At 35.5% G+C, this 13,518-nt stretch overlaps 1 protein-coding gene across 1 annotated transcript; it reads left to right on the top strand.

Annotated features, from left to right (window-relative positions):
- Positions 1-256: 256 nt before the first annotated feature.
- On the top strand, positions 257-11,972 carry LOC118837260 (beta-Ala-His dipeptidase-like). Its single transcript, XM_036744173.1, is given in 3 exon segments — positions 257-322; positions 10,474-11,917; positions 11,920-11,972. Coding segments are annotated over 3 exon segments (1,563 nt in total).
- The last annotated feature ends 1,546 nt before the right edge of the window (positions 11,973-13,518 follow it).

Raw genomic sequence — 13,518 nt, 5'->3', positions numbered from 1 at the left:
TTATCCCTCTCAAAAACTAGCAAACAAGTTTTCTAACTACCTGGGGCCTCATACCTAGTTAGTGAGAGGGTGTGGGCCCTTCTCTAATCAGGCTTCCCTTTGTTGGCCCCACCTGAGGCCTGTTCAACGGGTGAGAAAGATCTTTCACTTACTGATTGGCTTTACAATGCTGAATAAGCAATACCAATAAGTAAGCCAAATAATAAATAATACAAATAATAACTATATAAAAAGAATGATAAGATGACATGTCAGAATGTTTGCACTGCAGCTAAAGCAGTCCACAGAGGAAAAGTTTCAGCCAATGAAAGTTGAACAGGAGGTAATGAGTTTGATTTATTGTCTTTCTGCATTGTCTATACAAAAAAAAATATTGATGGACATATTCTACTGAACCATGGAACAAAATAGTCAATTTAGAAGAATTATAATAAAAATTCATCAAATGAATAAATCCAAAACAGTCACAAAACAAGGAATCTTGAAAAATAAAAAAAAATTGAAATCAAATTAAAATCAATCTAGAAGCCATTTTAAAACCAATAAATGCAATTTTACTGATTTGACCCAAAGAAAAGATATATGAAAATAAAATTGCCAAAATAAAAAAGGTGAATTTCCTATTAATGAGAGGAGAAAAGTCATCTGATACTATAATACACCATGTCGTGCCAAAAAAAAATAGAATTTAATTGAAATTGGTAGCTTTCTAAGTATAGAATACTGAAAAGAACACACAAGGGATAGAACTATCATACAACCAAAATTGAGAATGAGGTCTTAAGTAATCCACAGAAGAACTATAAAAGAGAATGGACAATGGGGAGTAGGGAGTGGATTTGGAAGGAGAAAATCTTGGATCATCTGGATTAACAACTAAATTTTATATTTATGCTAAAAATATTTTCCAAACTTGAAAAACAATGTTTCTATAAAACATCTCCTTTTTGAGACACGTGATCCAGTTATCCAAATTAAGGAATAGTAAAGAAGGAAAAGAGAAGCATAAAACAATTTTACTAATGAATATTCCCATAAAAATGGAATCAAAACATTTATAAATCTCTGACTTCTGACCTTATCATTTAACCAAAAATGTTCTCTTTTGCTCCTTACAAAGCAATAAAATAATCTTTTAATTGACATATCCAATGGCCTTTTCTCAGTCCTCGTCCTTTTTGACCTTACTACCATGCTTATGTAAGCCCTCATCTTAGGTTTCATCTGCCTTCTAATAGTCAACCCATTCCAGCCCATCCTCTACACAGACATGCAAGTAATTTTCTGAGGTGCAGATATGGCTACTCTCTTACTTATTAAATTTCTTACCTCCAGGATCAAATATAAAAACCTGTTTGGTATTTAAAGCCTTTTCTATCTTCCCCGCCACACTTTTCCAGTCCTCTGATACCTTACATCCCCACTCATATACTCCTTAAAATTTTTTTTTTGTTTATTTTATTTTTGATTTATGGGGTAAAACAAGCATTTTCACAACATAGTATAATTTAAAAAAATATTTGCACATGAAGCTTCAAAAATACTATGTAAAACTTGCTACTTCTCTTAAATATATAATAATCATGTAAATTTCTTTTTCTTCCCTCCCCACTCTCCCCTGCCTGTTACACACACACACACACACACATACACACACACACACACACCAGTGTGTATGTATACATATGTATATATGTGTATATATGCATATATAATAGATATAAAATCATTCTATACCTAATTCTATTATCAGTTCTTTCTCTGGAGGTGAGTAGTGTCTTCCTAAATGGCTTTTGTAGTTAATTGGGTATTTATAATACTCAAAATGACTTATTCACTCACTTGTTCTTAAAACAATATTTTTGTTACTATATACAATATTCTCTTGGTTCTGATTATTTCACTCTTCATTATTTCATGCAAATCTATTCATGTTTTTCTAAGACTATTGAGCTCATCATTACTTATAGCACAGAAGTATTTCATCACAATTATATTCCACAACTTGTTCAGCCATTCCCCAATTGACAGGCATCCCCACAATTTCTAATTCTTTGTCACCACAGAGAGCTGCTTAAACATTTTGGAACATAGATTCTTTTTCTCATTCCCTAATTATCTTTGGAAATAGATCTAGTAGCGGTATGGCTGGATCAAATGGTATATGCAGTTTAATAATTCTTTCAGCATAATTCCAGATTGCTCTCCAAAATGGTTGAATAAGTTCACCATTTCACCAACAATGAATTAGTGTCCCAATTTTTCCACATCTACATGGTAAATAGTGCAAGATATTAGTCTATGCCCAATTTCTGCCATACTTTTTTCCAGTTTTCTCGACAATTTTTACCAAAAAATTAATTCTTATCACAAAATCTTAAATCTTTACGCTTGTCAAATACAAGGTTACTATATTTATTTGCTGCTGTAAATTGCACGTCTACTCTGTTCAATTGTTGTGCCTTTCTATTCCTTAGCCAATACCAGATAGTTGTGATAATTATTGCTTTATAATGTAGTTTGAGGTCTGGTGTTGCTAAAGCTCCTTCCTTTATGTCATATACTTCTCAATCCAGTGACACTGGCCTCCTTGCTGTTCCTAGAACAAGACACTCCATCAATTTCACTCTCTGTTCCTCATGCATGAAATGCTTTCCCTCCTCATTTCTGTCTCTAAGATTACCTAGCTTCCCTCAAGGCCCAGATAAAATCCAATCTTCTATAGGAAGCCTTTTCCAAACCTGCTTAGTACCTTCCCTTTGGTGATTATTTCCTATTTATACTTCATATACTTCGGGGTTTTTTGAACATAGCTGTTTACATTCTGTCTTGACTATTAGATTATGAGTTCCTTGAAAGTAGGGATAGTCTTTGGCTTTTCTTTGTATCCTCAGCATTTAGCACAATGTCTGGGTGATTAATAAAGTTTTATTCATCGATTGACTTTAAAATTGGCAATTTTTTTGTTTTACAAATGTTACCCATTTTTTTTCTCACAACTCAAGGATGTAGGTTCCATTATGATTTCTATTTTAAAGATGAGGGAACTGAGACAGGCAGCATTTAAGAGATGTAAGGTTACATAGCTAGTGCCTAAAGCTGGATTTGAGCTACGTATCTAACTAGTTATCTATGTGCCAGGTGCTGTGGTATGTGATTTACGACTATTATCTTATTTGATCCTCACAATAACCCTAGGAGACAAGTGCTATTGTTACCCTGTATTTTAAAGATGAGGAAACTGAGGTGAATAGTAGTTGTAGTTTGCCTAACATAATACAGCTAGATTTGAATTCAGGCCTTTCTGGCTCAGTCTGCTGCTCTATGCACTGTGCTACCTAGTTGCCTGTAAATACAATCATAAAACAATGGATCATTTTTACAAAAAAAATAGATTTGAATAATTCAGTGCCACCTCTTATATGAGGCCTTTTTTAATCTCTCCAATAATTAGCATTCTCTCTCTTGAAATTACTTTTTTTGTACTTTGTACTCACTTATTTATCTCCATGTTATATTCTCTTGTAGACATTTAAGTTCTTTCAAAGCTGGAAATGTTTCTTTTCTTTTCTTTTTCCTTTAGACACTGAGCGCTCACATTAGTATATTAAATTCATTGTAAGGACGTAATATTACAATAAAAATAATGATTCTACCTTACCTAACTTGTAAGCAATAAAGTATAGGGTTTTGTTTCCTTATCTAATATGTCATTCTTTTTTGTTTAATGGGATTTGTTAACTCATTTATATTTAAAGTTATGATTTATGCTTGTATTTTCCTCCATTTATCTCTAAGAATGAGCTCTATTCAAGTTATGATGTTTTCCCTAATCTGCTATAAATATAGTACTATGTTCTTTTGGTTACTTTAGCTTCTTTTTTTTTAAGTGTTCCTATTCCCAATGACTCTCTTCCCTTCATTCTTGATCCCTTTTCTCCATTTATTTACTCCATTTTCTTTAGGGTTTTACATATTAATTTATTTTTATTTCCTGTTTTTATTCTGGTGATTTAATTCTTCAAGTTTTTTTTCCTCTCATTCAAGTAAATTACATCCAATTAGTCCTGCTCATTATTTTTTGGGGGTGTGTGTGCGAAAGCAATTGGGGTTAAGTGACTTGCCCAGGGTCACACAGCTAGTAAGTGTCTGAGACCAGATTTGAACTCAGATTCTATTGACTCCAGGACTGATGTTCTATCCACTGTACCACCTACCTGCCCCTCATTAATTTTTTTTATTTCTTTTTTTTGTGGTAAACTTTCCAGAGGGGTTTATTTTATTCTCTTCATATCTTTCAGGATACTCCAGATTCTCACTTTCTAGTTCCTAGCCCCTGTAATTATCTACTTCTCTGTTCTCTGTGTTCTTCATGGGAACATAACATTGAAGGCATGCATTTTGAATTCTCCCCAATGGACTTTTCTGCCACTGCCTTGTAGGGATTGCCTCATGGAATTCCATTTTCCATGTGCCTCACCCACAGAAAAAAGATCCAGTTTCTATAAGTGACAGACAAGATACTGCTCCATGGTAGAAAACCCTCCTTTCATTGCGTCTCTGATTGTGTGGCCTACCACTGATTTATACCCTCTTCCTAGTTACCATCTCTTCTCCATTTGCCTCAAAATCTCCTCCCTGGGTCCATGTCCTCCCATTCTCCTCAGTGCCAGTTGCCCCTAGGATATCCAATTATCTCTTCTCATTCTTCCTCCCTCTCAAGGGAGGAATTTGTCTTTTCAAGTACCAAGGTCCCCAAACCACATCTAGAATAAGGTCCCCATCTCCTTTCATAGACCATCTTTATCTGTTCTTGGGAGCTTTTGTCTTTGAAACCCTCTCCCACTATCAATAAATCAATCGATAAACATTTATTAAGTATCTAGTATGTGCTAGGTACTATGCTAAGTGCTTGGGCTACAGAAAGAGGCAAAAGTCATTTCTTGCGCTCAGGGAACAATATAATACTTAAAACTAAAGCACTACTCCCTTCTATCCTTTTCCATTTTCAATCCTTCCCCCTCTTTATCTATTTCCCCTGAAAGCTCGTCTATTACTGAGACCACCAACATCACCTTCTTATGATTATCAATCCTCAATGTGACCCATACACATTAACCTTCCTTCTATCCCCCTACGCATCTTCCCTTTCATTCATCCTCTGGTTTTGTAGGGTTGTCGTCCAGTCATTAAGGTGCATCCGACTCTTTGTGACTCCATTTGGAGTTTTCTTAACAAAGATACTGGAGTGGTTTGCCATATTCTTCATTTTGTAGGGTAGTCCCCAAAATAAGCATTAAGTTGCCTATAGGCAGTGTCATCAGGTTTTCTCTCTAATTCCTTAGTCACACCTTTTCACCATTATCTCCATTTGACTTCTGACTTCACCCCTCTCTTTTTGTGTACATCTAGAAAGAAGTCTCTTGTACATAATAGATTTGCAGTTTCATGTGTAATCATCTTTTTATTATTCTACTATGTTGTGGCAATGCTTGTTTTATTTCACAAATTAAAAATAAAATAATTTTTTTTAAAAGAAAGAAGTCTCTTACTGGTATCTATGGTCAGTTGCTGTTGCTATCCTTAGTTGCTGCATTCATTCCCCTCTCCTGCATGTCTTTTGTTTGAATTGCTCAAAAAGTAAATAATCTCTTAAAGTATGTTTTTTTTTTCCTAAGAATGTTTCAAATGCCTCTTTCTTATTAAATATTCATCTTTTTTTCATTTATGGTTAAGTTCAAATTTGCAGGGTAGGTAATTGTAACAATAATGTTGCTAGCAGCTACTGTGGTTGTGTAAGACCAATAACACCAGCACACAGAAGGGCTGCTAACAAAGGTTCTTTGATCTGCTTTTCTAAGGAAAGCAACTTTAAGGGGTTAACAATCTTAGTTTAATTAAACATACGTATATCATTCACTTAGGTCAGGGGGAAAAGATCAGCCCCCTGAACTTCATGCAAATACAAACAGAAATCACAAACATCAACAGACAGACCTTGTCTGATACAAATCATAATTCATAGTTAGTAGAGAAGCACCAACATCTGGGTTACAAAGCTGAGGGGCTGTCTCAACAGCTTGCCCAGAGTCTTGTCACCCTTTCAAGGAGCATATCCCCAAAAGTCAAAGGCTAACCTTCCAATACATATGTTCTGTTCACGACCCTGAGGGCTGGGGCCAACTTAGCATTTAGGGTGTGGGAAACCAGGATGTGCGAAAATTCCTCAGCCACTAGCACCACATCATATACAAATCAATGACTCTCAACAGCCTCAGTGCTGAGAAGCATTCCAAGACAAAATAATCCACTTTAGCTGCACCATTCAAACAAAGGCCAGGCTAGAATGGTAAAAATAATCCTTCCCTGATTTCTATTACAGAAATCCTCAACTGCATCATGGGTTCCATGGGCTCAATTTCAGTCCTTCCTGCATTTTCTTGTGGGTGTAGAATAGTCTTGTGTTATTTGAATTTCCTTTCTTTTATATTTATATTTGAAAGTCTTTCTCCCAATTGCTTGCACAACTTGTTTTTAAAATGATTTACTAAATTTAACCACTATAAGTTTTGAAGATTGCAGTCTTGAGTTTCATTTTGTTTTTTGTTTTTTGTTTTTTTTTCCTGGAGACAATTTATGTATTCTTTCAATTGGTATTTCATTTTATTTTTCAGAAGTCCTGTACAGATCTGTTGTATTATTTCCCACATTATGGTGTTAAGATTTTTCTGTCATGTTTTATTATTTTTTTTTCGGGAGACCTATGATCTTTGTTGATCAGTAAGTTTTTCTTTCATAATTAGCATATTTTATGTTAATGTTTATTATTATTATTTGCTTCTTTTTTCTAGAATGTTCTTCATTTCAGTGTGTTTGAATTCTCAATCTTTTAGTTTTTCCTTTGTTTCTTTAATGAGATTAGATATTGCATATTCTATTTTTTTATTCTGCTTTATCTTTGGTACAGTTTCTCTTGTGAAAAGGTTTGAGAAGTTGAAGACATCAGAAAAAATGTCAGGTCTCCAATTTGTTTATCACGTGATCCAGAAGTTTTAGGAGAGAGTTTAAGGCTGGACAAAGAGATCTGAGAGTATTCTGCATAAAGATAATAATGAGACCGGGTGAGAACATCAAATAAAATGCTATTGAGAGATGAGAGGAGGACTCAGGACAGAGCACTGAGGTACCCCTGCTCTTAGTCAGTGTGATGTGGATGAAGAGCCAGGAAATAAGATAGCAAAGAAATAGTCACACAGATAAGTGAATCAGGGAGGTGGCATGAAAACCTAGAGAGAAAAAATATCACCAAAAAATGGCTATTATATCAAGGGCTACAGAGAGGTAAAGAAGAATGACAATTTGGAAAAGGCTATTTTAATTGAAAATTTGGAGATCATTGCTAATTTTGTAGAGGGCAATTCAGTTGAATGTTGAGGTCCAAAGCTAGATTGAAGAGTTAAAAATAGAATGAAAGGAAAAGAAGTAGAAGGACCTGTTGTAGATGAACTTTTTGAAAACAACTTTGGCCATAAAAAGGAGGAGAAATGTAAAACAATATCTAGCAGAGATAGACATGGAATAGATGGATCAAGTGATGGTTTGGGGAGGATATTGGGTAGGAAGGAATGTTCTGGACCTGCAGTTTCATCAGTGTATAAAATTATGACTCAGAAACTATTTCTATTGATGTGGACAAGCAACTTTTCTGCATTTTTATATTCTTAGAGAATGCTTGGGAATTAAAAAATTAAAGGACTTTTCCATGATCAAACTACTAGTATGTGTCAGAGATAAAATACAGTTTCTTGACTTTCTGACTTCAAGGTCAAACATCTGTGAAGAGTGGCATTACTCTGAAATCTTATAAAAACCATTTTGTAGAGTACCAAAACAATTTTTCTATTTAGAATACCTCAAATAGCACTTTTCTTCAGTAAATTTAATTTCTCCTCAACATCATTAAACTCTCTGTTGTCATTGCTTCTCTATTTTGTATGTTTTATTTCATTAACTCTTTTAATAAAAATGGCTGATATTTAGAGTAATATTTTTAAATTATAATTTATATTCAAGAAAAAAATAACTTTGAGATTTTAATCTTGCTTTTTTTCTAACACTTAAAACTTTTAACACTCTCAGTTAAATATAAATATTAAACTCTATACTTCTTGACATTGATTAGAATTAAGCTAATGCAAAAAGTCACAAATAATCCATCAAACTGTGAATTCAAATGATTTTTTTTCTGCCACAAACTGGTATTTTTCATCCAAACTAGTCATTCACAGAAGTATTCTTTATGTATCTAAAACATTTACTTTTATTATCTTAACATTCTTATTTCTATCTTTATTGTCTACTCATTAGCTACCTGATTATCATCTTTGATGATATTACCTACCACTGGAATTAATAGCATGTACTGTTGTGTAGTAGTCACATGAACCAAGAGGATGAACCAATGCATTCCCACATATGCTCCCCACTTTTAAGCCTAATATAGTTCTATTAATATTCTCCTAGAAACCACTAAAATACTCTTTTTTATTGTTATGAACTTGATGAAGAACAAACATGAGAATTCCTTTATACACATAAGAATAGAAAAAGAGGATTTTATATGAAACAATGGGTATCTATTATGTGCCCCTGTAATCTGTGATCCTCTAAGAGTACCCTGGAATCAAATCATCCTTTTGATGCTAAGAACAACTGAATGATGACTATAGTTGTGACTGTTCTTGAATAGGAGCTTTATGCTAAATTTTCTTTAATGTAATCTTTAAAGAGCTCATGAATATCTATTGCAAAAATTTAATGCACTTAGATGAAGCATCCTTCAGCTAGATGGAGAGATGTGCCATTGTTTGATGGCAATGCCATTTCATTTTGTTGAGGCTCATCTAATACATTGCTTCATCACTGCAATAACTCATCACAATGGCCTTTCAGAATAACGGGCATGTTTCCATTATGCCCATGGCAATACATGTTATCTGTGCTTTGAAAAAGAAAGACTCACTAACTACATGACACAGCTACATTGTTGAATCTATCCCAAAGTAATAAAGTTGTAATACTATCTTTAACACTTACTTTAAAGTATGTTCATTTCCAAATGTGAACTAAGTTGGATTTTTAAAATATGTCTCTTCAGATAGTTCTGCTGGCCTTTTATAAGTGAATTAATTAGTACTACTCACTTGAAGTTTCATCATTTAATTTTACCTTTCTCTAATCAGGTGGAGTCAAGTAACCTATAATATCCTCCCCCAAGGGAGCATCATGTATTGAACTTTTTCCTCCATGAATTAAATAGAGGATTAGATTAAATCTGTGATTCAAGGTACTTACTTTTAACTAATGATAACTTGTTAAAAGTCAAAAGAGAGTGTCATGGAGAGCAATTTAGTGGGCAAAGATTGAGGACTTATCTGTATGAGAATTATTAATTTGTCTAGGTTTTTGTCATTTATTTTTCATAGCATGAGTATGACTGATTCCTTTATAAGTTATTTATAAACAGCAGAATGTGTTAATTACGCCAATAGTCCAATTTGGTTGTTAAAATGCATAAAATACTTAACCTATATGAGATAAGGGCCTAGAAAGATGAACCCTAACAAATGAATGAGGTATGTGAAGCTCTAATATTTGTCATCAGACACTTTTAATAACTTAAATGAATTTATTTTCATTTATAAAGTTTATAATTAGTCATTCAAGTGTCATAGATTATTTTATGTAGTAAGGTAAATTAAAGGTTTTGAATTAAGCATCTACAATTTTGGCACCCATACTACATAGCTGTTCTCACCAAATGTCATCTGTAATATTGAATGCTCCCATTAAATTCTTCCCTGTTTCCTAGGAAAATAAGTGCAAGACATGGGAGTCACAGGTTTGCGTTTGCAGAAATCTCTGTATTGAAGCACTTTCAGTTTTGCCTTATAGTAATAGACAATATTGGTAACCCTATTTTCTTGCCATGGCCCCTAGATGACTCTTTCTATATACGCTACCTTGATAATACTGCTACCATTTCATATGCTCACACTATGTCTGGTATATATTGTCATTTATTTCCTCCTTGCATCTTGTTATGCTATTTATTGTCTATAAAAAAAAGACTATAGTGGCAGTCCCCATAAAAGAAAGGCATTACAGACATAGGATTTCTAAACTGCCTTTGGGGGCAGACAGACATTTAGGACAGGTAACAGATTATGAACCCCTGCACCACTTGTCCTACTCACAACAGTGTTCCATTTCTAACATAGAGTTCAGGGTGGACTACCTGAATGAGTGCTCTAGCTTGAGTCTAAGTTTACTGTGCCATTAAATAAATCCAGCAAAGCCTGTTCTATAATCTTGTAATAAGAATACCAAGACTTGGCATTAGAAATACAAACCAACAAAAAGCCCCAAGCACTCTGTGACGGGAGCAAACAGAATCAAACCTGAGGAGCATAGGCTTCCTCCATCTTCACAGTGCTTCTCCTTCTTGAGGGAGGGTTGTTCTCCTCTTCCTCTCCTCCCTCCTCCAGAATGCTAGAGAATATCTTATAGTACATCGATCTTCATCAAAATGAATTTATTCAGTCACTTAAGGAATGGGTGGCCATTGAAAGTGATTCTGTTCAACCCCTGCCTCACTTCAGACAAGAAATCTTTAAAATGATGGATATAGCTGCAGAAGAGCTTCGACACTTAGGAGCCACTGTAGATTCAATAGACATGGGATATCAACAGCTACCTGATGGGCAGAACCTTCCAATACCTCCCATTCTTCTAGCTGAACTTGGTAATGACCCGAAGAAACCCACAGTGTGTTTTTATGGTCACTTGGATGTGCAGCCTGCCAAAAAAGAGGGTGGGTGGCATACAGACCCTTTCATCCTGGTAGAAGTCGATGGAAAGCTTTATGGACGAGGAGCAACAGACAACAAAGGACCTGTTTTAGCTTGGATTAATTCAGTGGGTACCTTCAGAGCCCTAAACCAAGATATCCCGGTGAATATTAAATTCATCATTGAAGGAATGGAAGAAGCAGGTTCAATTTCATTAGATGAGCTGGTCAGAAGAGAAAAAGACCGTTTCTTCTCCAGTGTTGACTATATTGTCATCTCAGACAACTTGTGGATTAGCAAGAAGCCAGCACTCACCTATGGAACCCAAGGAAACACATACTTCATTGTGGAGGTGAAATGCAGGGATCAAGATTTTCATTCAGGAACTTTTGGTGGCATCCTCAATGAGCCAATGTCTGATTTGATGTCCCTTCTTGGCAGCCTGGTAGATTCATCAGGCCGTATCCTGATCCCTGGAATCTACGATGATGTGGCTCCCCTTTCAGAAGAGGAAAAGAAGATGTATGAAACTATTGATTTGAACCTAGAAGAATATCGAAATAGTAGCCAAGTGGAAAAATTCCTATTTGACACTAAGGACGAAATCCTCATGCACCTGTGGCATTACCCATCTCTTTCTATCCATGGGATTGAGGGAGCATTTGATGAACCAGGAGATAAAACAGTCATACCTGCCGAAGTAATAGGAAAATTTTCAATCCGTTTAGTGCCTCACATGAATATTTCTGTCGTGGAGACAAAGGTAAAAAAGTACCTTGAGGATATATTTTCTCAGTGCAATAGTTCCAACAAATTGAAAGTCACCAGGACATTGGAAGTCCACCCATGGATTGCTAATATTCACGATATTCAGTATGTGGCTGCAAGACGAGCAATCAAAACAGTGTTTGGAGTAGATCCTGATAGGACACGAGACGGATCAACTATTTCAATTGCTAAAACATTCCAGGATATTATCCAAAAGAGTGTGATGATGCCACCACTAGGAGCTGTTGATGATGGAGAACACTCTCAGAATGAGAAAATAAACAGGTACAATTATATAGAGAGATCCAACTGTTTGCGTCCTTTTTCCTGGAAGTGGCTAAGATGCACTCATAACTTACTTAAGCTTCCAACCCCAAGACTACTAAACTGCCAGACCGTACTAGACAAGAATGTCACCCAAATACAGGAAAACTTTCCTCTCCAGCTAAGAGCTTGTTTAAATCGCTTCATTTAAATTATCTTGGGAAATTTGGACAAATAAAACATTCTGAAAGCAAAAAAAAAAAAAAAGAATTCAGGGTGGAGCAAGACAAATCATTGCCTTAATACAAGAACTATTAGATGCTGGAGTCACACTCTGAACCATTTCTCAGTTAAACAGTGTGTTTTGACCAGTGAGGAGGTCAAATAGTACTTGGCAACTAACTATAAACCACTGAGTACTAAACCACATTGTGGGCATCTTTTTTCTTCTATACCAGTCATAGTGGCTGGGATTAAACTCTGGTAACACATCCATTTGATTGTATATTGTGTCAATGCCTTCTTTTCTGTTCCTCTAAGGGAGGTGGACCATGCCCAATTTCCTTTTACTTGGCAGAGAATATGGCATAAATTCAAGGATTAATTGTCCCAACATTGTATATCAATAGTTTGGATGAAGAGTAACCAATCTCCAACTTGACTTTGACATTAAAAGCATCAACTATAATGATATAATTATAGTGGGAACAACTCAGGCAAAGATGGGCATTGCCCTAATTGCCCTGAGGGCCCAGCTGGAACAGGATGAGTGGGTAGTTAACCCAGAGAAGATACAAGCACAATCCCAATAAGCCAAGTTCCTGGAGGTGCAATAGGCAGGGACTCAGAATGATACCCTGAGGTCAAAATAGTCCCCTGGTCCTAAAACCCCTATGAACCTCCCAAAAGCTCAGGCTTTATTAGGCTTTTTGGTTTCTGGAGGCAGAATATCTCACATTTAGAGATAATTATAAAGCCTCCCCTACATTTTGATGACATAATGCGTAGTTTTAGTGTGGACTTCAGCAACAAACTACATTGGAGTCTGCCCAGTCATCTGACCAACAGGCCATTTCACTTGGACTGCGTCATCTACTAATGCTATGAATTTCCAGATAGCAAATGTTTTAGTCACAGAAAACTGGATCCAATTGCAGGAGGATTCCACTGTGACCTGGAAACCTCTTGGATTCTGGATCTGCACATTTACAGGAGCAATATTTAATTATACTTATTTTGAGAAGCATTTATTAGCCTGCTATTGGGTCTTGATTGAGACAGAGTGATTGACTCAGGACATTTTCATCCCATAGAGACCTCACATTCCCATATTCCCATTGGTTCTTACTGGGACCAAGTACCATAATGCAGGGCAAGTGTAGAGGTATCATTGTAAAATGGGAATGGGACATTTAAAACTGAGTGCAGCTGGGTACTAGAGATGTGAGGAAACTATGTGAATCACCAGAAAAGATGTGACTTTAGCTTAACCATTGTCCAAACTCAGCAATTTAGGCTTTTGTTTGTCTTATCTCCTAGAAGATGTAAAGGCCTAGTTAACTGATGGAACCTTTAGCATTGAAAAATGATCACATCTAGGTGAGTGCATCATCAGCTACGGTTCCTCAAATGAGTA

The sequence above is a fragment of the Trichosurus vulpecula genome, chromosome 2 (genome assembly GCF_011100635.1).
Source record: "Trichosurus vulpecula isolate mTriVul1 chromosome 2, mTriVul1.pri, whole genome shotgun sequence".
In the NCBI taxonomy this organism is placed as follows: Eukaryota; Metazoa; Chordata; class Mammalia; order Diprotodontia; family Phalangeridae; genus Trichosurus; species Trichosurus vulpecula.
The sequence above is the reverse complement of the archived record's forward strand: the minus strand, read 5'-3'. Positions and strand labels throughout refer to the sequence as shown.